General features: G+C 44.3%; 1 protein-coding gene across 1 annotated transcript in view; it reads left to right on the top strand.

Moving 5' to 3' along the window:
* The window catches only part of LOC143297610 (suppressor of lurcher protein 1-like), a 224,528-nt gene extending 199,432 nt beyond the window's left edge, over window positions 1-25,096 (top strand). The window contains exons 7-11 of the mRNA XM_076610027.1: window positions 13,717-13,919; window positions 14,598-14,636; window positions 16,009-16,180; window positions 18,721-18,920; window positions 24,647-25,096. Of these exons, the coding sequence (XP_076466142.1) occupies window positions 13,717-13,919; window positions 14,598-14,636; window positions 16,009-16,180; window positions 18,721-18,920; window positions 24,647-25,071 (1,039 nt within the window). The 3' untranslated portion in view covers window positions 25,072-25,096. The remainder of the gene's footprint in view (window positions 1-13,716; window positions 13,920-14,597; window positions 14,637-16,008; window positions 16,181-18,720; window positions 18,921-24,646) is intronic.
* Window positions 25,097-25,727: the final 631 nt, after the last annotated feature.

Below are 25,727 nucleotides of genomic sequence, written 5' to 3'. Positions count from 1 at the left end.
ATGGTGAAATACTATATACAAAAACAAATGCCTGTATGATGGGCACATTGTTTAAAGTATATATTCATTCAGTTTGTGCTTGTTTTTGTTGTTGTTGCTATGGATATCACAATGTTATGTGCACCCCCACCGACCCGTGTGGCCCAAGGCCCATGTACATTAAACTTTGAGTTCTCTCTCTCTCTCTCTCTCTCTCTCTCTCTCTCTCTTTTCTTTTGCTTCTTCTTTTCACGCACTTACGTTTGTCATGCCCTTCTAAGCTCCATCAATGGGCGTTTTACACGCCACGTTCCGTTTTCGGGCAATGTGTGCGCTGGATAATTCTGCGTTTTCAAGTCCCCGCCGATTGATGCCCCGATGATGTGCGACTGATCTGAAGTGTGTGTGTGTTAGGTCTTGCGTGTGGGTATAGGCGTGCGCGCGCGCGAGCGTTCGTGTGTGTGTGTGTGTGTTAGACAGAGAGAGAGGGGGAGAGAGAGAGGTGGAGAGACAGAGAGTGGACTCGTGTATGACTGCATTTTCCCCCACCATGTAGAAAACCATACTCAGGTGTCGGGGTGGCGGGTGCGTGTGCTGGGTAGTTCCTGTTTCCCAGCCACACCGAACGCTGACACTACTCGTCCTCAGAAAGAAAAGATCTAAGCACATCACTCCTCTTTTGCAACCTCTCCATTGACTCCCTGTCTCACACAGAACAAAGTACAAGGTCAGCACTCTATGTTATTAAATGTATTCACAAATCTGCCCCTTCCTATCTCTGTGGCTGCCTTCACCTCTAAACTCCATCTCGCTTTCTACAATCGGTTTCGGATCCACTCTGTTTACGCATACCCAGATTCAAAGACTCCACTGTTGGCCGCCGTTCTTTCTCTGTCTCTGAACCTTGCAGTTGGAATGAATGAACTCTTTCGCTTCGTCAGGTCTCCACACTCAGCTCTTTCAAGTCTGGCCTTAAAACACACCTCTTCCCAAAATAGCCTCCTTTCCCTGCCTCTTCCTTGTCTTCAGTTTCTCCAGTGTTTAGAGTTATGTACGTGTGTGAATGACTGGTGCGAAAGCGCTTTGATTTGTCTCCGCACAATATTCAGCGCTGTATAAATATCATTGTTATTATTATTATGGCATTGATTGCAGAATCGTTAACATGCGTGTTTTCAGGCACCCTAGCTGGTATGAACATAATTTACGTTATTTTAGGATTATCGGGGAAAAAAAGAATCCAACTTTAACCCACTGCCTAGGTGTACCTAAACCGGGGTCAATCTCATGAAACTCGGACGAGAACAAAGCGTTGTGACTAACTATTCAGCCACTGTTTACACGACTTACCGCGTTGAACATTCTGCAACACTTACTTTCTTACTTACTTACTGCTTACTGCCCCTCGTAACCTCCTCCCAAGGTCGTGGGGACACTGCATGGTAGAACTGCCGAACTACAAGCCTCCTCAGACACTGCATGGTGGAACTGCCGAACTACAAGCCTCCTCGGACACTGCATGGTGGAACTGCCGAACTACAAGCCTTTCTCGGACACTGCATGGTGGAACTGCCGAACTACAAGCCTTTCTCGGACACTGCATGGTGGAACTACAAGCCTCCTCGGACACTGCATGGAACTGCCGAACTACAAGCCTTTCTCGGACACTGCATGGTGGAACTGCCGAACTACAAGCCTTTCTCGGACACTGCATGGTGGAACTGCCGAACTACAAGCCTTTCTCGGACACTGCATGGTAGAACTGCCGAACTACAAGCCTTTCTCGGACACTGCATGGTGGAACTGCCGAACTACAATCCTCCTCGGACACTGCATGGAACTGCCGAACTACAAGCCTTTCTCGGACACTGCATGGTGGAACTGCCGAACTACAAGCCTTTCTCGGACACTGCATGGTGGAACTGCCGAACTACAAGCCTTTCTCGGACACTGCATGGTGGAACTGCCGAACTACAAGCCTTTCTCGGACACTGCATGGTGGAACTGCCGAACTACAATCCTCCTCGGACACTGCATGGAACTGCCGAACTACAAGCCTTTCTCGGACACTGCATGGTGGAACTACAAGCCTCCTCGAACACTGCATGGTGGAACTGCCGAACTACAAGCCTCATCAGACACTGCATGGTGGAACTGCCGAACTACAAGCCTCATCAGACACTGCATGGTGGAACTGCCGAACTACAAGCCTCTCAGACACTGCATGGTGGAACTGCCGAACTACAAGCCTTTCTCAGACACTGCATGGTGGAACTGCCGAACTACAAGCCTTCTCTACATCTCTTACGGTATCAGTATCAGTATCAGTAGCTCAAGGAGGCGTCACTGCGTTCGGTCAAATCCATTCATATACGCTACACCACATCTGCCAAGCAGATGCCTGACCAGCAGCGTAACCCAGCGCGCTTAGTCAGGCCTTGATTGCACTGCATGGATATATATTTGCTGACCAATCAGAGTTGATTTCGCCAGAGGACAACTACTCCCTTTCTTTTTCAGCGCGCCAAGAGCGTGCTGCGCACTGGACCTCGGTTCATTGTCTTTTATCCGAATGACTGGATGCTCAGTTGTTGTTTTGGGGTGTGTGTTTTTTTTCCAGACATACTTGGGAGAAAGGACAAGAGCGGTAATCGAACCCAGACTCTCTCTGTTGGCGGGTGAGCGTCTTAACCACTCTGCCACCTCTCGGTGATATACAGTCTGTCCATCTTCCTTTGTTTTCCTCCACCCTCCTCCTCTTCCCATGAACTGTTCCTTGGAGGACGGGCGCAATAGCCGAGTGATTAAAGCGTTGGTCAGGTCAGGGGGCATAGCCCTTGCTACTGGGTATCATCATGTAACCCAGTACTACCTGCCGCATGTGAAGTCTCCCCAACGACGGACCAGGCGGAGGAGGAAACCTTTCCCAACGGCTGTGAAGGCGGAAGAGGATGAGCAAAGGGCATGGGGAGCTCTTATTCTTGGCTGGAAGTCCTCCTAGGAGACGGAACTCCGAAGAAAAAACATGCACCTGCCGAGGCCGTCCTACACGTGGCAGTATCTGCACCTGTGGGACTGTGAGCGTCGGTAGGCGAGAGAGTGGGTAAAGGACTGTACAACTCCTCTTCACTAAAAAAAAAAAAAAAAAAAAGTCACCTGTGCTGGTCAGACGTTTTCCCTTGCAACACCTGTGGGAAGTGCTGCGCATCTAAAATCGGCCTCTTCTCCCATATGAGGACACCAACCGACAAATAAGCCTGCCTGCCTACTTATCCGTCGGTCCGACGGGAGACTCCATGAAAGCGTTGGACTTTCAATCTGATGGTCCCGGGTTCGAATCTCGGTAACGGCGCCTAGTGGGTAAAAGGTGGAGATTTCTTTCCGATCTCCCAGGTCAACATGATTATGCGCAGACCTGCAAGTGCCTGAACCCTCTTCGTGTGCATACGCAACCAGAAGATCACTTACGCTCATTAGGGATCCTGCAGTCCATGTCAGCGTTCGGTGGGTTATGGAAACAAGAACACACCCAGCATGTACACTCCCGAAAACGGAGTATGGCTGCCTACATGGCTGGGGTGAAAATGACCATACACGTAAAAGCCCACTCGTGTACACACGAGTGAACGCGGGAGTTGCAGCCCACGAACGACGACGAAGAAGAAGAAGTTTCCCTAGAGGAGGAGGAGGAGAAGGATGGTCTTGCAGAGGCCATGCTTGCAGCACTTGCAGGCCGCTGCCAGAGCTACTCTGATTTTCACCGCCCTGGCATCCCTGACTGTCAGCTGTTCAGTTTCTGCCACTGGTCTTTGTTGTTGCCGCCACCCCACCCCAACCCTCAACCCCCAACCCCTATCCCGTTTGTTTGGGGTTTTTTTGTTTGTTTGGTTTTTGTTTGTTGTTTTTGTTTGTTTGTTTTTTTAATGATTTCTGCGTGGAGAGAGAGATGGAGAGAGAGAAAGAGAGAGAAATGGGGGGGGGGAGAGAGAGAGAAAGAGATTGGGAAAACAAACAAGACGATAGCTGTGCGTGTGTGCACGCGAGCGAGCACGCACGCGCGCATATGTCTTGTGTGTGTCTGTCTGTGAGGGAGAGAGAGGGAGAGATGGGGAAAACAAAGAAACGAGACGATGTGTGTGTGTGTGTGCACGCGAGCGCGCGTGTGTTTATGTGTGTGTGTGTGTGCGCGCGCGCGCTTTGTGTGTGTGTGTGTGTGTGTTTGTGGGGGAGAGAGTGAGATCAGGGGAAACAAACGAGACGATATGTGTGTCAGTGTGCGCGCGAGCACGCGTGTATTTGTGCGTGTGTGTGTGTGTGTTCGTATTTCGGCAATGCCGCTTTCAAGTCCGTTTGTAGCTTTTCATCGCAAAGACGTTAGTTCTTTTTCTTTCTTTCTTTTATGTTTTACGAAAATTCATCATCACTTAATGCATATTTGTTTTAATGTTTCCGGTTCGCCAAACACTCGTGTGCTCATTAGCACGTGTGTTCTGTCTGTCCGTCTGTCTGTCTGTCTCTCTCTCTCTCTTTCTCTCTCACTCTCTCTCACTCACACACACACACACACACACACACACACACACACACACACACACACACACACACACACACACACGTTGAACAAAAAAAACCGCCGTCATTGCTGCACTCAGCACACAAATCCGTGAGATTAAAGAAAATATTTAACCCTTTCCCCATGTCGTTTTGATCATAAACATTTCTGTCGGGCGAAAAGGAAATTAAAGTCGAGAGCGAAATCGTCAGAGCTTAGCTAAGATCGTCCTTTCAGCCCAGCGTGAAGCATGGAGCGTAATAGAGTTGTGGAGGTGACTGGATGAATCGAGTTCGTTTGGCTGCGTGCACGAAGTTCGTATGACCGCTGTCTGATCCTCGCTATGTGTCGTGTGTGTGTGAAAGGGGGGGGGGGTGAGCATGGAGAATGTGAGGGTGTATGCGGGTGGGTTTTTTTGTGTTTCAGTTTCAGTTTCACTTTCTCAAGGCGGCGTCACTGCGTTCGGACAAATCCATACACGCTACACCACATCTGTTGAGCAGATGCCTGACCAGCAGCATAACCCAACGCGCTTAGTCAGGCCTTGAGTGCATGCTTACATATTTGTGTACCTATGAAAGTGGATTTCATTTTACGTAATTTCGCCAGAGGACAACACTCTCGTTGCCATGGGTTCTTTTTCAGTGCGCCAAGTGCGTGCTGCACACGGGACCTCGGTTTATCGTCTCATCCGAAAGACTAGACGCTCAGTTTGATTTTCCAGTCAAACTTAGGAGAAAGGGCGAGAGCGGGATTCGAACCCACACCCTCACGGACTCTCTGTATTGGCAGCTGAGCGTCTTAACCATTCTGCCACCTTCCTCCTTTTTTGTGTGTGTGTGTTGACAGAGTGTGTGTGTGTGTAAGTGCGCGCGCGCGCGCGTGTATCAGTGTGCGTGCGGGTGCGTTTCAATTGGTATTGAATGACGCTGCGTCAGTCAGTTCAACCCGTCTTGGAAATCAGACCACAAGACTGCAGATGTTATTGACTGTAGGCTTTTTCTTCTTCTTCTTCTTCCACGTTCACTCGTATATTATACGTTCATAACCCCCCCTCCCCCCCCCCCTTTTTTTTTTTTTAACCCCGCCATGTTGGTAGCAATACGCCGTTTTCGGAAGTGTGCAATGCTTTGTATATCGCCTTGTTTCCCACAAACCACCGAACAATGACATGGATTACCGGGAGGGGAGCCCGGTTATATTCGCTGTGCAGTTGATCTTACATGCATATGCACAAAATCAAAACAAAAAAAAAAAACATCGATGAACTTTCCAACATTGCATGATGGACTGGAAAAGCCATCTGCAGATACGAAAAAAACAACAACAACCAGTAAACACTGACACACAAACTACATGCCTCTGGAGGAATCTGTTGAAGAGGGTGTTCTGTTCAGCGGCACTCCAATGACACTTCACAGTGTTTACCAATTTAACACCCAGGGAGTTCATAAAGCTTCGGAGTGCTTCCTTGCCCTGATGGGGGTGGGAGGGGTGGGGGACGCAGGAAATATACTGAAATCAACCGGTTTTTGTTGCTGTTGCTGTTGCAAAAAGGGCAGCAAAGAATCATACAGATAGTATAAAAGTATATTGCCCAATGTCATACAAAGAAATAAGCAATACACTAGAAAGAGACTTTTATAGGTGCTTGAAATCAAGTCTAAAACCTCGTGAGTTGACTCTCTCAGACTTTGGTCCTATTCGCAGATCAATTCTGAGTTTCGCTCTCAGACTATTATCAGATTCATTACGGACCAAGTATGTCAACTGCATATGCTTTAGTAACCTGACAATTAAACATATAATTTTTCACTGTAGCTTGATGAAGCCTTATGTACACGAAAGTGTGTCTTCACAAGTGACTGAGAACGTTGATGTTTTTGACTTTTTGCATTCATTATCAGTTGTTTCGCTTGTCAGTTTAACGACTTCTCTTTTACGAAGTCCTTTAAGTAATTTTCTGTAATTGTATTTAGATTTTTGTTTTCAAATTTCACCCTCATTTCACCCTCATTTGCCCAGTTTCCCCCAACCCTCCATTCATTCACATCTCCCACCCCATCTAACCGATAATACTCAAATGTATTCATAAATACTTTAACAAAATGTCTTCAGTCACCGATATGTGTGACGGGACATTAAATAAAATTCCTCCTCCTTGTTGTTGTTGTTTTCACTCTATTCCCCCATGCCCCCCCTTCCCTCCAAGTTGACGTGTGGACACAGCCGGAAATACTGTTGGAGTTAGTTCCCTTCTGCTTCGCAGTTTACGCATGAATGTGTAGGAACATGGACACCGTTTTCTATTGAAACAAAGCTCGACGCCAGAGCAAATGCGCCCTCGTGCGCGGCGGGGCTGAATGATTATGTAAGGGAGAAAGAAAGAAAGAAGGAGGAGAAAAAGAACAAGAAGCGCATTGCACACGATGGGGATTCAGGCACATCACAGCAGATCTGCAAACCTGGGAGATCTGAGAATAGACAGGTCTATAGGCATCCTTCAGTCTCGGAAGACTATGGAGTTGCCCTCTAGGTGTTTATTCTGGTACAGCGGCGGGTGTGGCTGACCTCTCCAGAGCGCAAAGCCTGGGTAAGTATGGAGGGCAAGCTGTTACCCATGCAGCAGACCCCCCCTCTCCACGTCGCTGGAATGGTCCACTGGAAAGGCAAGCGCCGATACACATGGTTCCAGTGCCGTCGCAGAGTTGCCAGAACGTTGCTGTATACAGCCTCGGACTGCCTTGGGGACTCCGGCTCCGGATTTTTCCTCAGGGTTGACTCCCAAAGCCTTTCCTATGAGTGGGTATGGCCGCAAGGCAGCGGAGGTTTGAAATCAGTGTTTTCCTTCTCTTAGATGAGCTGTTTTCCCAGACTGATGAGCCCCATCTACCCAAAGCACTGGTTTTCAGGCACCAGGTAACCCGCCTTCGTCCCTTCTCCTATCAGTAGTAGCAGTTCCGCCGGGCTTATATCTAAGCCACACGAACAGGCCTTAGTTGTCAGAGGCTGTTGGAGACGCGCGCCGTGAGGGGCATTTTATAGACAATGGGAGCTTGTCCCCATTGCCACCCCTCGGCTATGACAACCTTGGAACCTGGTTGTGAGAATAGAATAGAATATGGCTTTGTTACCAAGTGTACCGGGGTCACAAGGAATATTGGGGTCGGGGGGGTGGGGGGGGGGGGTAGTACATAAAAAGATTCGAACATAAATCGAAAATCATACACAAACACAGGTACAATAGAAATTAGGATACATACAAGTGCATATCAATATAAAACTTGTGCATACTCACTAATGCACGCACTGCACACACACACACACACACACACACACACACACACACACGAACACACACACACACACACACACACACACACACACACACACACACACACTCAAACACGTTTGAATAGAAGCTGCATGTTACATGTGGATGGGGCTGATGACTAGATGAATGAATGAATAAACACTTTCCTCACCTTTGCCCACCCTTAACCTACCAGGTGCTAGCGACCGGGACCCGAACCTCAAACCCTCAAGATTGAAAGTCCAACGTTTTTTAATCACTCGGGTTTCTTTCTCTCCATAATCATTATGCATGGCTTTCAGAGGAAGAGGACGAATTCTGTTAGCTTTTTTTGCGGTTCAAGAGTGCTGGCGAGTGGGTGGTTCAATCTGCATGCAGGCATCATCCAATCACTGAACTGTTTCCAGAGAAACGAGTATTGACATTCTAACCGGTTAAGCGCGCGCGCATGCTCGCGTGTGTGCTTGTTTGTTTGTTTGTGTGTGTGTGAGTGTTGTTTGTTTGTGTGTGTGTGTGTGTGTGTGTGTGTGTGTGCGCGCGCGCGCGTGTGTGTGTGCGTGTGTGTGTGCGCGCGTGTGTGTGGGGGGGTATGTGTGTGGGGGTTATGTGTGTGTGTGCATGTGTAACGTGTGTGTGTAAATGAGAGAGGGGGAGGGGGGAGAGAGATGAAAGGAAACAAGGAAAAGAAAAGAAGAAAAAAACGAAAACCTCAATCTGGAGGAAGTGATTGCAGCTTTCCGTGGCAGTTGATAGGATCGGAGATCAGCATGACCGTAATTATCCTCTCTTCTGTCTTTCTGCCTGTCTGATTGACTCTGACTCTCTCTCTGTCTCTCTCTGTCTGTCCGCTCTCTGTCTCTCTCTCTCTCCCCTCTGTCTCTCTCTCTTAGTCTCTTTCTCAGTGTCTCTGCCTGGGACTTTCTGTCTCTATCCCCCATTCTTTCTTTCCGTCTGTCTGTCTTTCTTATCTTCCTCGTCCTCTGTCTGTCTGTCTGTCTGTCTGTCTGTCTGTCTCTCTCTCTCTCTCTCTCTCTCTCTCTCTCTCTCTCTCTCTCCTGCTCTCTCATTTTCTGTCACGCACGTATGCATGCATTCACACAAACACACACACACACACACACACACGCGCACGCACGCACACACACACACACACACACACACACACACACACACAAACACACGAACACACACATATATGATAATGATGAGGATGAAGAAGAAGAACAAGAAGAAGGGCAAAAACAAGAAAAGAAACAAGAAGAAGAAGAGGAGGAATAAACGAAAGCTAAAGAAAAGGGACAAAACTGATCAAACCAAAACAGACTAAGGAGTGAGTGACAAGGTGGTAAACGATCAACAGGCTGCCCGTGTCGTCATATAACCTTCTTCTCCCTCTGTGAGCAATGAAAAGTCCACCACGAAAGCCGGCTGCACACCCTCCCTAATAACAGAACTTGTACTGTTGACTGCTGGTTATGGTGGTGATGAATTGTTTGGTGTGTAATTATTATTTATTTATTTATTTATGTAAGCTTATCTATGTATATTTTTTTTTTCTCAAGGCCTGACTAAGCGCGTTGGGTTAGGCTGCTGGTCAGGCATCTGCTTGGCAGATGTGGTGTAGCGTATATGGATTTGTCCGAACGCAGTGACGCCTCCTTGAGCTACTGAAACTGAAACTGAAACAACAGACCAAGGAAAAAAAAAACAAGAACAAGAAAAGCAACAATAGCAGCATAAAGAAAACGACAACATAAACCAAAAGGAAACACCCATGCGAACAAAGTCAGAATCAAGCTTTGTTAATAAATTATTATTGTGTTTGTTTGTTTTGTTTTGTTTTTGTTTTGTTTTTCAGGGCCATAATAACACCCGAACAACTTCCCAAACAAAACGTGATCAAAATGCAATGAGAACCTCCTAATTTACTACCCTTCCATCCACCCATGAATCATGGAAACTGCTCTTTTAAAAAAAAAAAAATAATGATAATGATGATGAAACACCACCACCACCACCAACAACAAAACAACAAAATCATATCATCGCAAAGATTTAATGTATGTTTTGGGGGGAATATTGTTTGATTCAGTTGTGGTGATTAGCAAAAGATCAAAATATGGCGTTTCACCCTCTTTGTAAGTGGTCAGTGGTGTATCTTTTTGGAAAACATCAACAACAACAAAAGCCATAGAAACTGACTCTTCTTCTGTGTGTGTGTGTCTGTCATTTATACTGGTCTGTCTGTCTGTCTGTTGGTCTGTGAAACCGCCTCTTTTTCTGTCTGTCTGTGTCTGTCTGTGTGTCTGTCTTTGTACTTGTCTGTCTGTCGGTCTGACTCTCTCTCTCTCTCTCTCTCTCTCTCTCTCTCTCTCTCTCTCCATACACATATACATATATATATATATGTGTGTGTGTGTGTGTGTGTGTGTGTGTGTAGATATATATAGATATAAAGTGATAAGTAAACCCCAAAGAAAATAATTGTCCTCCTTTTTTCTACTCTCCTCATAAATAGTTTGTTTTTTTGTGGTGGGTTTTTTTTTCTTCATAACACAGGTAATTGTGGGGCCAACATCCAGGGTCAGAAATCGGAGGAGTCCATAGAAAACACAAGATAAAAATCCTGGACTCGCTGGCACCACTATATGATAATCATTCCACGGGGGTAGAGTTTCGAAAGAGAACGACAAAAAGTGGAAAATGAACCCTAAAGAAAATAGTTTGTCCTCCTTTTTTCTACTGTGGAATGATTTTCACAGAGTGGTGCCACATGTATGTATGTATGTATGTATGTATGTATCTCTCTCTCTCTCTCTCTCTCTCTCTCTCTCTCTCTCTCTCTCTCTCTCTCTCTCTCTCTCTTATATTTCTGACTCTCCCCCACCTCTTTCTCTCTCTGACACTTTCTCCCACTCTTTCCGTGTGTGTGTGTATGTATGTGTGTTTCTCTCTCCCATTGTTTGTCTGCTCTCTCTCTCTCTCTCTCTCTCTCTCTCACACACACACACACACACACACACACACACACACACACACACACACACACACCTTGTTTTCTTATCTTCTCCATTTCTTTCTGTTTGGCTCTGTTCTTTCTTGCTCTTTAATTCGTTTTTTGTATATTTGTGTAATCTCTCTCTCTCTCTCTCTCTCTCTCTCTCTCTCTCTCTCTCTCTCTCTCATTCTAAACTGTCTCAAATCACGTTAACAACTTCTTTTTTTTGATGTTGTTATGGAATAGTTCAGGGCATCACTTTCTTGTGGAACTATTTGATTTATTTAATCTTTTTACCTCCTCATCATGGCATCACTTTCTTGTGGAACTATTCGATTTATCTTCTTCTTTTTTTCACCTCCTCATCATCTTGGCAGGCAGAATAATTAGTTTCTTCTTTTTTTTTTTTTTCTTCTTTTTTTTCTTCTTCTTTTTCTAATCGCTTCCACTTCGAGTTTGATGTTCGACTCTCTCAAGAGATCAGGAATTAAAGGAGAAGAAGCGACGACGGAGAGACAGAGAGAGGGTGGGTGAGAGGTGGAGTGGGTGGGTGGATGGGTGGGTAGAAGGAATGGCAGGGAGAGGGGGTGGGGGGTGAGAGATACAGAATGAAGAGAGGGAGGAGAGTGCGTTGGCGACAGATTTCTGTTTCTGTATCTAAAGGTACAGATGAAAACAAAATCTTTCTTCTTTTTTTTTCTTTTTTCTTTTTTTTTAAATCTGAGACAAAACCCGAAGGATTGGACACATGCTAATCTCATATCTCTGATGAAATCGATGTTTTGTTTGTTTGTTTGTTTGTTTTGTTCTCGTTTTCTCTGACTGTGAAAGGAAGGAAGGAAGGAAGGAAAAATGATGAAAGTCGATGAAGAAATGTTATGCTTCTGTCCTCTCCTCCTTGTTCTGCTTCCTCTCTCCCTGCCAGCTGCACAGCAGAGTCGAACTCGGTGACGGTGCACAACATCAACACCCTTTCCTTCTCCCATTCCTTCCTTCCTTCCTTCCTCCCATCCACTCTTCCTCTTCCCCTCCCCCCCCCCTTCCTCCCTCCTCCCCCCACCCCCCTCATCTCTCCATCCTTTCTTCCCTTCATTCATTCATTCCCTTCCACTACCTCCCTACCCCCCTCTCTCTCTCTCGCTCACACTCACTCCCCCTACCCCTACCCCCTCTCTCTCTCACTCACTCTCCCTACCCCCTCCCTCTCTCTCTCTCTCTCTCTCTCTTACACACACTCACTCCCCCTACCCCCCTCTCTCTCTCACGCACACTCACTCTCCCTATCCCCCTATCTCTCTCACTCACTCTCCCTCCCTCCACCCCCCCTCTCTCTCTCTCACTCTGTCTCACTCTCTCTCCCTACCCCCCCTCTCTCTCTGTCTCTCACTCACTCTCCCTTCCCCCGTCTCTCTCTCACATACTCTCTCCTTCCCCTCTCTCTCTCTCTCTTTCTCTCTCTCACACTCATTCTCCCTCCCCCCCCCTTCTCTCTCTCTCTCTCTCTCTCTCTCACACACACACACACTCACTCTCCCTGCCCCCCTCTCTCTCTACACACACACTCACTCTCCCTCCCCCCCTCTCTCTCACACACACTCACTCTCCCTACCCCCCTCACCCCCCCCCCCCCTCTCTCTCTCCATCCCTTTCTGCTTTCCTTCCCACCTTTCCATCACAGTATGAAACATCATTATTATCGATCACTTCCTCGCTCGCTCTCTCTCTCTTTCTGTTCCTCTAATTCTCAGTTTCAGTTTCAGTCTCAACTTCTCATAGAGGCGTTACTGCAATCATGCAAATCCAGTTCCGCTATATACCACATCTGCCAGACAGGTGCCTTACCATATGTGTGGTGTGTGTGTATATGTGTGTGTGCGTGTGTGTGTGTGTGTGTGTTGCTTGTCAGAATGAATCTCTTCAAAACAGAAGCTTGTCAGAAAGACAAAACAAATATTACCATCGGGTTTTTTTTTTTTCTCAGTGCTGCGCCACGTGCGTGCTGTAACACACAGCGCCTAGGTTTCTCGTCTCATTCGAATGATTGACTAAACGCTCAGTTTGATTTTTTTTTTCCAGTCATACTTTGGGAGAGAGGGTGAGAGTGGAAGTCGAACCCAGAAGGTGGCAGAATTGTCAACGCACTCATCTGCCAAAACAGAGAGTCCGTGAGAGTCCGGGTTCGAATCCCGCTCTCGCCCTTCCTTCCGCCTTTTGACTGGAAAATCAAAGTGAGCGTCATAGTCATTCAGATGAGACGATGAACCGAGGTCCCGTGTGCAGCACGCACTTGGCGCACTGAAAAAGAAACCCATGGCAACGAGAGTGGTGTCCTCTGGCAAAAATTCTACGGCAGAAATCCACTCCCATAGGAACACAAATATACATGCATGCACTCAAGGCCTGACCAAGCGCGTTGAGTTATGCTGCTGGTCAGGCATCTGCCTGGCAGATGCGGTGTAGCATATATTAATGGAGTTGTCTGAACGAAGTGACGCCTCCTTAAGAAACTGAAACCATCCATCCATCCATCCATTGACCCATATCCTACCTGCCTTCTCGTGATTATACTAAACACCATCACTGTCGTTTGCCTTCCTTTCTATTCCTCTAATTCTCAGTTCTCCTTTTCTCCCCCCCCCCTCTCCCTCTCCCTCTCCCTCTCTCTCTCTCTCTCTCTCTCTCAGCTATAGATTGACGTTGTTCTTTATAATGGATGTGAACACGACAGTCCCCCCCCCTCCCTATCCCCCCCCCCCACCCCCACCCCCCGACTCCCCTCGGCCCTTCTCCCTCCTCCCCCCCTTCCGACCCCTGTTTTGTCACGGGCAGAAAGGCGGCCTGAACAATGAACCATTCCTACTTTCTCTCCCACAGCTGCACGGACTCGGACTCGGTGACGGTGTACATCAACATCAACGGCAAGGAGACCAAGCTGGACACGTACTGTGGGAAGAAACTGCCGCCCATGCTCATGTCCAGCGGCCACTCCGGGAAGCAGGCCATGATCGTCGAGTTCCGCTCCTACCGGGGCAGCAACACCGTCACGGGATTCCGCGCCAACTTCGAGTTCGTCACGAGTGAGTGAGGACTTGACGATAAGTCAATATATATATTTAAGTGACATGAGCACGTGACAAGTAAGTGAAGACTTGACAGCGTATGCCAACGTTTGTGTTCGTGACAGTTAAGTGAGGACTTGACGATAATTATATGTAAGTGACGTGAGACGTGACAAGCACAGTGACGTGAGACGTGACACGTCAGTGAGGACTTGACATATATGTATATATCAGTGACGTTAGGCGTGAAAAGCACAATGACGTGAGACGTGACAAGCACAGTGACGTGAGACGTGACACATAAGTGAGGACTTGACATATATGTATATATATATATATATATATATCAGTGACGTAAGACGTGACAAGCACAATGACGTGAGACGTGACAAGCAAGCGAGGACATGACAAGTGAGTGAAGACTTGGAAGAAAATAAGTGATGTGAGACGTGATGCCAGGAAAGAAGGGTGGAAGAAAGGAAGGATGGATGGAAGGGAGAAAGGGAAGAAGGGCCGGAGTGGATGAATGATATATATATATATATATATATATATATATATAATATAATATACAGAGATGTGTGTGTGTGTGCATGTGTGTGTAATTGTACGAGTCAGTGCATTTCATGTTCCTCAATTCCAGTGATCCAAATTTATCCATGCCTGCTAGCAGCATGTGCTTGGCGTTTGTTTCAGATTTTGGCATTCAGTCTGGCAAACAAGATTCGAGGGGAAGTAAGTTTGCTTTGTTGTTTTTACATGTTTTTTTTTCTTCTTTCTTCTTTCTTTGTTTTTCCTCTGCTGCTGATGTTATAGCTAGTCAGTTTTTTTTTTTTTGGCTACAGGTGCGCTGCTGTCTTTGTCGTTTTTCCTTCACTGTCTTCGTGGTACGTCCTTTGTGATAGTCTTTTGGTGAACAAAGTCTTATTATCATCATTCATCATATCATTATCTTAACCTCGTTTTAAAAGGTCCAGCAGTCAACATTTTTTTTTTTTTTTTTTTTTTTTTTAGTAAACAGCCAGCTTCCAGTAGTTTCTGTCAAAGTGTGGGCGAAAATTATTACCGTGGTCTAATGATTCTTTTCGCAAAGCGGATTTTTTGTCATCGGGTAGTCCAACAACCATCTACCTGAAGATCTAGTCATCAGCCCCATCCACATGTAATATGCAGCTTCTTTTCAAATGTGTGTGTGTGAGAGAGAGAGAGAGTTTGTATGTGCGTGTGTGCGTGCATATATGTGTGTGTGTGTGTATGTGTGTGTGTGTGTGTCTGTATACAGTGCGTGCATGCGTGAATGTGCACAAGTTTTTATATTGATATGCACTTGTATGTATCCTAATTTCTACTGTATCTCTGTGTGTATGATTTTCGATTTATGTTCGTATCTTGTTATGTGCTATCCCCCCCCCCCCCCCCCCCCCCCCCCCCATATTCCTTGTGACCCCCCGGTGCACTTGGTAATAAAGACATATTCTATTTTATTCTATAAACGAATGTGTGCCCTCAAGGAGCTTACTGTCTGTCGGCTTGCCGCAAAGTAAACGCTTTTATTCATATCTGCAACATGCGTGCGCGTTCAAAACTACATGAGTCACCAGCAGACGGAGAGATGCATCATGTCCCCCGACTATTCATCCATTCATTCATTCGTTCGTTTATGCATTCATCTATTCATTCCCTTTCCCTTCATGTTTGCAGCCTACTTGTTTAACTACATTAGTAACGGAGGAGACGGAGGACTATTCGTTCGTTTATTCATTTATTAGTTTATTTATTCGTTCGTTCATTCATTCATTCATTCGTTGTTTCATTCATTCATTCACTCATTCGTTCGTTCATTCATTTATTAGTTTATTTATCCATCCTTTCGTTCGTTCATTCGTTGTTTCATTCATTCATTCATTCATTCACTCATTCGTTCGTTCATTCATTCATTTGTTTATTCATTCCTTCGTTTCCCTGTTCGTTCATTTATTCATTTACTCATTCGTCCATTCATTTATTTGTTCATTTATGTGTTCATTCATTCTTTCTTTCTTTCTTTCTTTCTTCCGTTCATTCATCCGTTCGCTCCTCGTTCATTCCCTTTCACCCATGTCTGCAGCCTGCGTGTTCAACTACATGAGCCACCAGCAGACGGAGGGACACATCATGTCCCCCAACTACCCGGGCCTGTACCCGCGGAACACCGAGTGCCACTACCTCTTCTACGGCCGGGGCAAGGAGCGCGTGCACATCACCTTCCTCTACTTCGAGGTGGACGGCATTCCTCCCAGGTGAGGAGGAAGAGGAGGGGAAGGAGGAGGGGGGGGAGAGAGAAGGAAGAGAATGGGGAGGGGTAGTTGTAGTAGTAGCAGCAACAGCAGCAGCAGTAGTAGGTGTAGGCGTAGTGTGAAAAATTGTAACAACAACAGCAACAGTGATAAGAAACTCCAGGGCGGAGCTGAACAATACAACAAGGTCTTCAGAGAAAGAAGCCTCCCTTCAGTCAAGTGTTTCGGCCCTTTACTCCTTACACTCTAAGGGAGCCGCATTAGTAACAGTAGTGGCAGGGCATTTCAATAAGCTTTGATTTTATGACGTAACTTATGAAGTGACGATAGAAATTATTTCGTCATGACAAAAGCCGGCCTTCGTCGTAGCAGTCACTCGCGTATTTTCAAGAACATCCAGACCTTGATTTTTTTTAACTGCGAGGCGAAAATGTATGCTTTCAAACGTTCTGAATCCACTGTCACTTATCCTTCGCCTCGTCACTATCGGTCACTTGGACGGAAAAGTTTCAGTTTCAGTTTCCTCAAGGGGTTTAGGGGAGGGGGGGGGGGGGGAGTGGTTGCATCACAGCGTGCGGACCCCAATTCGGTACACGACATTTGCTGAGCCACTAAAGCTACCATGAACTATATTTTGTATTTGTACACAAATACAAAATACAGTTCGTGGTATTTGTATTTGTCTTTCTTTTTTATCACAACAGATTTCTCTGTGTGAAATTCGGGCTGCTCTCCCCAGGGAGAGCGCGTCGCTACACTACAGCGCCACCCTTTTTTTTTTTTCCTTTCTTTTCCTGTGTGCAGTTTTATTTGTTTTTCCTATCGAAGTGGGTTTTTTTTTTCAGGAACAACCCTTTTATTGCCGTGGGTTCTTTTACGTGCGTTAAGTGCACGCTGCACATGGGAACTCGGGGTTTATCGTCTCATCCGAATGACTAGCGTCCAGACCACCACTCAAGGTCCAGTGGAGGGGGAGAAAATATCGGCGGCTGAGCCGTGATTCGAACCAGCGCGCTTCCTTGGCGGACGCGTTACCTCTAGGCCATCACTCCAGTAGTCGTTATGTTACATTTTCAGTTTCTCAAGGAAGCGTCGCTGCGTTTGGACACATCCATATACAGTACACCACATCTGCTGGAGAGATGTCTGGTCAGCAGCAGAACCCAACGCGCTCAGTCAGGCCTTGAGCGCATGCATATATATTTGTGTATCTATCAAAGTGGGTTTCTCTCGACATAATTGTGCCAGAGGGCAACACTTACATTGCCATGAGGTTCCTTTTCAGTGCGCCAAACAACTCAAAACATCGGTTTATCGTCTCATCGGATCGAATGTCCAGACACGCTCAGTTTGATTTTTTTTTTTTTTCCTATCAAAGTTGGGGGAGAAAGGGCGACGGAGACTGGGGGGGGGGGGGGGCACAGGCTCTCACAGAATACTTGGCACTGGCTGGCAGTTAAGCGTTTTTTGGTTTGGTTTGTTTTTTATGGATAAGTGTCTTAACCATTCTGCCATCAAAGAACCCACACCCTCTGGGACAATTGGCATTTGCAGTTAAGCGGGATTTTTTAGGGTTTTTTTTTTTCCTTTTTTAATTTTATTTAGATAAGTATCTTAACCATTGTGCCACCAATGAACCCACACCCTCAGGGACTCTTGGCATTGACAGTAAAGCGTCTCTCTCTCTCTCTCTCTCTCTCTCTCTCTCTCTCTCTCTTTTTAAGATACGTGTCTTAACTATTCTGCCACCAATGAACCTCACAGGACAATTGGCTTTGGCAGTTAAGTGTCTTTTTTTTAAGATAAGTGTCTTAACCATTCTACCTCCAAAGAACCCACACCCTCTGGGACAATTGGCATTTGCAGTTAAGCGGGGGTTTTTAGGGGTTTTTTTTCCCCCCTTTTTTAATTTTTTTTTTTAGATAAGTATCTTAACCATTGTGCCACCAATGAACCCACACCCTCAGGGACAATTGGCATTGACAGTGAAGCGTCTCTCTCTCTCTCTCTCTCTTAAGATAAGTGCCTTAACCATTCTGCCACCAATGATCCTAGACCTCTCACTGGAGACTTGGCATTGGCAGTTAAGCGTCTTTTTTTTTTGTCTTTTTTTTTTAGATAAGTATCTTAACCATTGTGCCACCAATGAACCCACACCCTCAGGGACAATTGGCATTGACAGTGAAGCGTCTCTCTTTTTTTTTCTTTTTCTTTTTTTAAGATACGCGTCTTAACCATTCTGCCACCTCTCACTGGACACTTGGCATTGGCAGTTAAGCTTTTTTTTTCTTTTTTTTTTCTTTTTCTTTTTTTAAGATAAGTGTCGTAACCATTCTGCCACCTTACTCCTTTTTTGACTCACTTGTGTAAACAAAGTGAGTCTATGTAGTAACCCCGGTGTTCGGTTGTCTGTGTGTGTGTCAGTGTGTCCATGGTAAACTTCAACGTTGTCATTTTCTCTGGAAATACTTTTGTCAATAGACACCAACTTTGACATAAAGATAGGGAAAATTCAGTCCTTTCCACATGTTTTTTTCTTACAGATGTGAAGAACGCACGGATAGTGACTACGTGTCCTTCTCCAACTTCGCGGAGACCGAGGACCGCAAGCTGTTCAGGATGTGCGGGCAGTCAGCGGTCAGCAGCCAGCAGATCAAGTCGGACGGGGCCTTCTTCCGCGTCACCTTCAAGTCCAACCACGTGTACGATGGGCACGGGTTCCAGGCTTTTTACCAGTTCTTCGGTGCGTGTGTGGGAAGGGGGAGGGGAGGGGGGGGACGGGGTCGAGAGAGTGTGTGTGTGGGGGGGGGTGGGGGGTAATTGGGTGTGGGGTGGGGTTGGCTTGTGTTATCTTTGTCCTTTTTTTTTTTTGGTCTTAATTTCATTTCTGTTTGTTGTTGATGATGTTGTTGTTGTTGATAATGAATGATAATGGATACGTATTATAGCACACTCTCCAGAAATCTGATCTAGGTGCTTTTGTAAAAAATAAAACACTTGGTTTTATACGTAACAGATTACATAAATGTTATTACATATGCTCACCAAACTGTGACTAGCAAACCCCCCCCACACACACACACACACACACACATATATATATATAGAGAGAGAGAGAGAGAAACGAAACGAATAGTTTTATTCAAATAAAGGCCATAGCCCCTTACTGAAGGGGTGTAACACATGTACATTGAAATACAGGAATCATAACAGTCATACTGAATACCACAGCAACATACTTTGTATACCATAAACTGCACAAAATCAAAGTCAAGCTGATACAACAGCAATATACCACACGTCATAAAATACACTGACAAGGAAAAAAAAAACAACAACAACAAACCAAACAACTACGATAGTATAGCATTCAACCTTTTCAAAGATTTATAAAAATTAAAAAGACTGCGAGCCCGCCAAGGGTAGTTTCAGTTCTGGATAACAGCAAGTTCAGTATAAAACTACAAGGGCTGTTATGATATTTGGGTTCAATTAACTGTAATCTAAGGTCAAATAAGGCAGGGTAACAAAACAAATGATGGATCTCACCTTTTTTTCCCCTTATGACACAAGCGACACGTCTGTTCTCGTCCACCTTTGGACCTATATCTTAAACGATGGCTAGTGATATCAGAAATACCAAATCTAAATTTAGTCAAAGCACATTTAACATACATACTCATTCTAATCATAAGATATGGCTTATTCACACACATAGTCTTAAAAAGTCTATATTGAGCAAATCTATCACTAGTATATATATATATATGGTCATGCCACTCCTTCCACCAGGAATACATTGGACACCTTGGTTGTCCCATACATAAGAAAATCCATGTGAATTTAGAAACTGACGAACATCTGTAACCCATGTCTTTTTACCATGCTTATATGGATTGTACAATGTCTTATAAGCTTTACATGGCAACCTATTTTCTTCCATACGCATTAGTTTTAACCAGTACTTAATACATCTAATGTAAGAATTTATATAAATTGGAAACCTCCTTCTTTCACCATATACAAGATCATTTGGAGTTCGACTGTCAACATTGAGGAAGCGTTTCAGTGCAAACAGATGTATTTGTTCAATTTCTAAGCCCTCAAACGCCCACATTTCAGCACCATATTGTGCTACTGGTTGAACCTGGGAATCAAACAATTTATTAAACGAACAAACAAACTAAAAGAGCTACAATCCAGCTTATATACAACATGAAGAATAATAATAACAGCTTTCTTTGCTCTGCTAACTATATCTTGACATGTTGAACTGAAGCTAAGTCTGGTTGAAAAGTGAATCCCAGGCCCAAGGTATTCATATGCTTTCACCACAGTGACACTTTCATTGCCATAGACCCACCTCTCATTTCGTGCCAAATATCCCCCTTTACGAAAAACAATATTAGTTTTTGACATATTAACCTTCAGTTCTAGTCTTGTTGCCGTCGTATACAAACTGTTCAGTTGTCGTTGTAAACCAACTATTGTTGCAGATAGTAAAACAAAGAGTGAAATGAATAATTCAGTTAAATCAAAGGTAACACCATGTTGCCCATTTTCAATTATTTCCAAAGCAGGTTAATTGATAAACAGAGAAAACAAAACTGGGCTACATACATCCCATTGTTACTCCACGACTGCAATAAACAGAGTCTGATAATTTAGCCCCCGGTCTTATTCTTGCTTTCACTTCATTATTCATACTTTTGAGACAAAAATACAACTTACCTCTTTTTTTCAATAAAACAGGCCATAACAATTTTCTAGAAATGGAGTCAAATGCTTTTTCAAATTGAACCAACTCAACATAAAACTTTTTATTATTTGCAACTTGTTTCTGAACTGCACTAATAACACAAATATATAATCAATTGTAGAATAGTCTTTTTTAAACCAGCTTGATATTCTCCAGTTATATCATTCATTGTTATCCATTCTTGTAATATATTGTTAACAATAGAGCTATACAATTTACTGCATATGTTACATGAAGAAATACCTCTATAATTATTCACATCATTTACATCACCCTTTTTGAATAATGGCAATATTACAGATCCCTTCCATTTTTTCCGGATGATAACCAAATAACAAATAATCAAGCAGCTTAGCTGAAACGTTAACAATATTCTCTCCAGACTTCTTAAAGAATTCACCAGTAAGACCGTCTGGGCCAGCCGACTTACCATTTTTCAGCCTTTTTATTGCAAGTAAAACTTCTTCTCTTGATATTTCTCTATCATATACATCCTGTTCATCATTATCTACAACCTCTTCCTCACTTATTACTCCATCATCCTTTTCTAATACAAATTTAAAATGGCTATACCAGTCATCAATAGAAATGTCATTTTGAGGTTGTGATTTCTTTTTTGTTACCTTATGGATTCTATCCCAAAACATCTGCTGATCATTAACAGAGTTTTACAGATCGTTTAATAACAGTTCATTGTGTTCTTTCTTTTTTCTTTTGTTCTATATCTTCTTGATAATTTTCGTTCCTCACATCTTGTTTTCTTGCATTCATAATCAAACCAGCCCTTCTATTCAACAGTTACATTTGCTGGAATTCTTTCATCATAATACTAGCTTGATCTTTGATAATGTCATTAAATCTATCCAGTGGTCTTCGTTAACATTAACAGTGATAAGGTCTTCTGCAGCTGCAAACTCGTCCTGTACTTCATGTGAATTTATAGAGTTAAAGAAATCTTGACTCAGTTCTTCTTTCCAACAATATCTAACTATAAATTGTTCAGTATCTTTATCTAATTTACTTCTATTGTATTTCAATTTATTTTTGCTTATCAATACATAGTACAAGAGGCAAATGATCTGATTCTATTCTTTCCACAACACTCAGAGCTATTATTTCGTTCACTGACTCAAAATGATTCATAGATACCAGAAAATAATCATTGACACTGCACCCCTGATCAGAAATGTATGTGAAACGACCTTCACGGTCACTATTACATACCCCATTCAAAATACAGAGTCCTAATGCAGTGCACATGTTCAAAAGTGTTTTTTTCCTAAAAGTGTTTATTATTTGCTTTCAGAAAGCCTTTGTATATTAGTACCAATGTCTTTTTATTATAATTGATACGTAATTCATGTTCGAGAACAATATTAGGAAAAAATATTTGAAGTTCTTGCATTCAAATCACCACATAACAAAATATCAACATCATCAAATGATAATAGCTTATCAACAACGCACTCTTCCAGCATATCAATGCCACTACAAAACTCAAGCATACTATAATGAGATGCATTTTCAGGTGGGATATAAGTACATATAAATAAAACATTCTTACGAAAACAAAAACAAAAAAAATCTTAGTCTAGCAAGAATAACAAACAATAATCACTGTCGCACTCAATTTGATGCACATGAGAAAGCCAAGTCTTACGGACAAAACAAATTATCCCCCCTGAACACCTTCCCTGGCGTGTCAACCGCACTCCAGGCTTTACAAAAGATGTATGGTCTCTGAACACACAGGAGTCAAATTTCTCAACAAAGGTTTCCACCAAACAAACAAAATCAAACATAATAACAAATCGGATGAAATCCGCATCGTCCATTTTTGAAAACAAACCACATTTCTACAGTTTTAGAGTTATGCATGCGTGTGAATGACTGGTGCGAAAGCGCTTTGATTTGTCTCTGCACAGGATTCAGCGCTATATAAATACCATTAGTAGTAGTAGTAGTAGCAGTAGTAGTAGTATTACATACATTCCGATGAAGAAAAGAAAACATATTTTCAAGTGAATCCAAAAAAAAAAAATCCTTCCTGTTTGGAAAAAAAAGGTCTTCATCCATTTCACTTATCTCCCCGCTATCATCACCATCATTCACGCGGTTGTCTCGACCTCCACTGGACTTCCTTCCAGTAAAAGAATCATCCACATCATCTCTGACTGTATCGTTAATATTGTTCTCCCCTCCCAACCCATCCCCAACCATAACACCCACGGCACTGTCACCTTCTCTCATCTGTTTTAAAGCATGTAAGTCACACTGCTGTGCACATTTTGCACCATCACTCAACTGTAATACATTATCCACCACCAGATCGTAGCATTCATTATCATGAGAAACTGAACGAAATCGTCTCCATTTACGCAAACTCTGTCATCATTCTCACACCTCACATCATCCACACTCATCCCACTACGTTTCAACTGACAAACAGTCGCACATTTGTTACCAACTTCCTGCTGACAACACATACCACACACGACACACACACTGCACCGGTTCAACCCATGTCAGGACACACACCTCACACATCTGACCGCACGTGTATTTGGAGCGTACATGGCATGAAAACCTGGTGTATGATTAATCTTTATTCCTTCCGGTTTATTTTGTGTGTGGACAATTTCGAAATAAAGGGCCGGCCGGACCTGTGTTTCAGCTCAATTTGTTATTAGTGTCAAGTCCGTATTTCTTATTTTCAATGGTGATATGATCACAGACCATAGAAACCTTGTTTTGGCTTCTGGCAGACTTCATATATGGCACTAACTTCTTTCTCCCTCACACGAACAGAGAAATCTTCGTTAATGAAAATCTGACTGCCTTTCAATTTCTGCCTTGCTCTCGGAACTCTTTCCTTATCTTTGAAGTACTTACAGCAAGCTACTAAATGGGAGAGTTGGGCTTTGAACTGAGACAATGGACACGCTCGAACTAAACATCATCAGATAATTCTAGTTTGTCTGTAATTATCTCCTGTACAAGCTCCTTACAGTCCTGCCAAGACTCTTTATCATGACGTGGGATTCCATGGATAATATTATTTCTCTTTGAACTGCCCTCTAAGTCATCAACCTTTCTGTCTAAAGAGTCTACTCTTTCACTAAGCATACGATTTTCACACTTTAACTTTTTATTTTGTCTTTTTACATCGGAAAGTTATTGTTTTTAAGTCAGAAACATCATCCTTGAGATTCGTATACAGTTCTTTCACATCTCTAAGCTCTTGAAACATCTAATCGAACTTTTGGTCGAACTCTTGAGTCATTTGATCAATCTTTTTGTCAAACTTACAGTTGATGTTGTTGAGCAAGGCCATGACGTCTTTCAGTGTTAGTTCCTCGGGGCGTGCTGACGTCGTCTCGGGCGTAGGTGCCGGTCTGAGAGAGAGAGAGAGACGAAACGAAATGAATTTTATTTCATGAGGGTAGTGGAGTAAGCACAGCTGCTTTTTTACATGCAGCCCTCAGTAGATAGATAGATAGATAGAATATGTTTCCACACAAATACAACTGGTTGTTGTCGTCGTTTTTTGTCGTTGTTCTTCCTCTTCTGGTTGTGCTCGGGCTTAAGGCTGAATGAGTTAATCCGCATTGGTCATGTAAATCGTGTACATGATGATTATTGTGCTCACTAACGATGACGATTTTTTTTTTTTTTTTTTTTTTTTTTTTTTTTTTTTTTTTTTGGTGCAGGTGGGCCGACGCGGGAGCACATCAGCAACCGGGACAACAGCAAGAACCCCCACAACCCGGACCGCAACCACGACAACCACCTCCCCTCCGCCCCCTCCGGCAACACCGGGGGCCCCTCCTCCACCCGCCTCCCCCACCCGCCTCTCCTGCTGCTGCTCTCTCTCCTCCTCTCCTTCCTCCTCCCCCTCCTCCCGCTCCCTTCCTGCGGCGCCCCCACTCTGCCGTCGCCCCCACCACCCCCACATCGCCATGACGCAACAAGGCGTCATCGTCGTTGTTGTCATCGTCGTTGTCATCATGAGCATGGTCGTCGTCTTCTTCTTCGCCGTGGTCGTTGTTCTTGTTCTCCTCCTCCTCCTTCTCCTCCTTCTTCTCCTCCACTCCCCCTCCGTTGCAGTAGTGGTCTGCGTGTCTCCTCTTCTTGACCGTCGTTCTGATCTTGGAGGGGTGGGGGTGTGAGGGTGTTGTGAAAAGAGAGAGAGAGAGAGAGTGTGTGTGTGTGTGTGTGTGTGGAGGGGGTTGGTCATGGGGGGGTTTAATGGGTTGATGTGGTAGTGGTCGTTTGGTTCTATGTGCGTCTGTGTACGATGGACGTGAATGGGGATAGTGGGTGAATGTGTATGGAGGTAGGGTAAAAATGCTTGCGCGTTGTTTTGGATGTGGTGAGTTTCTGTTTTTATCTGTGGCTGTGTGAATATATATGTGTGTGCGTGTGTGTGTGTGTGTACGTTTGTGTGTACGTGTGTGTGTGTCCGTTTTAGTTTGTGCATGTGTTTGAGGACCCGTGCGAATGTGCTTACATGCTCGCTCGTGTGTGTTTGTGTGTGTGTGTGTGTGCGAGCGCGCGTGTGTGGAACTGGGTAGGATGGATGTGACTGGTAGTATCTGAAAGAACATAAATGCGTGTGAAGACAAGTCTGTTTGGTGTGTGGTTACCGGTTTATAGTTATTACCTGAGCCTGAGAATCTTAACAGTTCATTCATGGCTCTTTCGGAGGAAGCATGTGACCAGAACAGAGAGGGAGACAAACAGACAGACAGAGAGAGACAGACAGACAGACAGAGAGAGAGAGAGAGAGAC

Source organism: Babylonia areolata, chromosome 23 (genome assembly GCF_041734735.1).
Source record: "Babylonia areolata isolate BAREFJ2019XMU chromosome 23, ASM4173473v1, whole genome shotgun sequence".
Classification (NCBI taxonomy): Eukaryota; Metazoa; Mollusca; class Gastropoda; order Neogastropoda; family Buccinidae; genus Babylonia; species Babylonia areolata.
The sequence above is the reverse complement of the archived record's forward strand: the minus strand, read 5'-3'. Positions and strand labels throughout refer to the sequence as shown.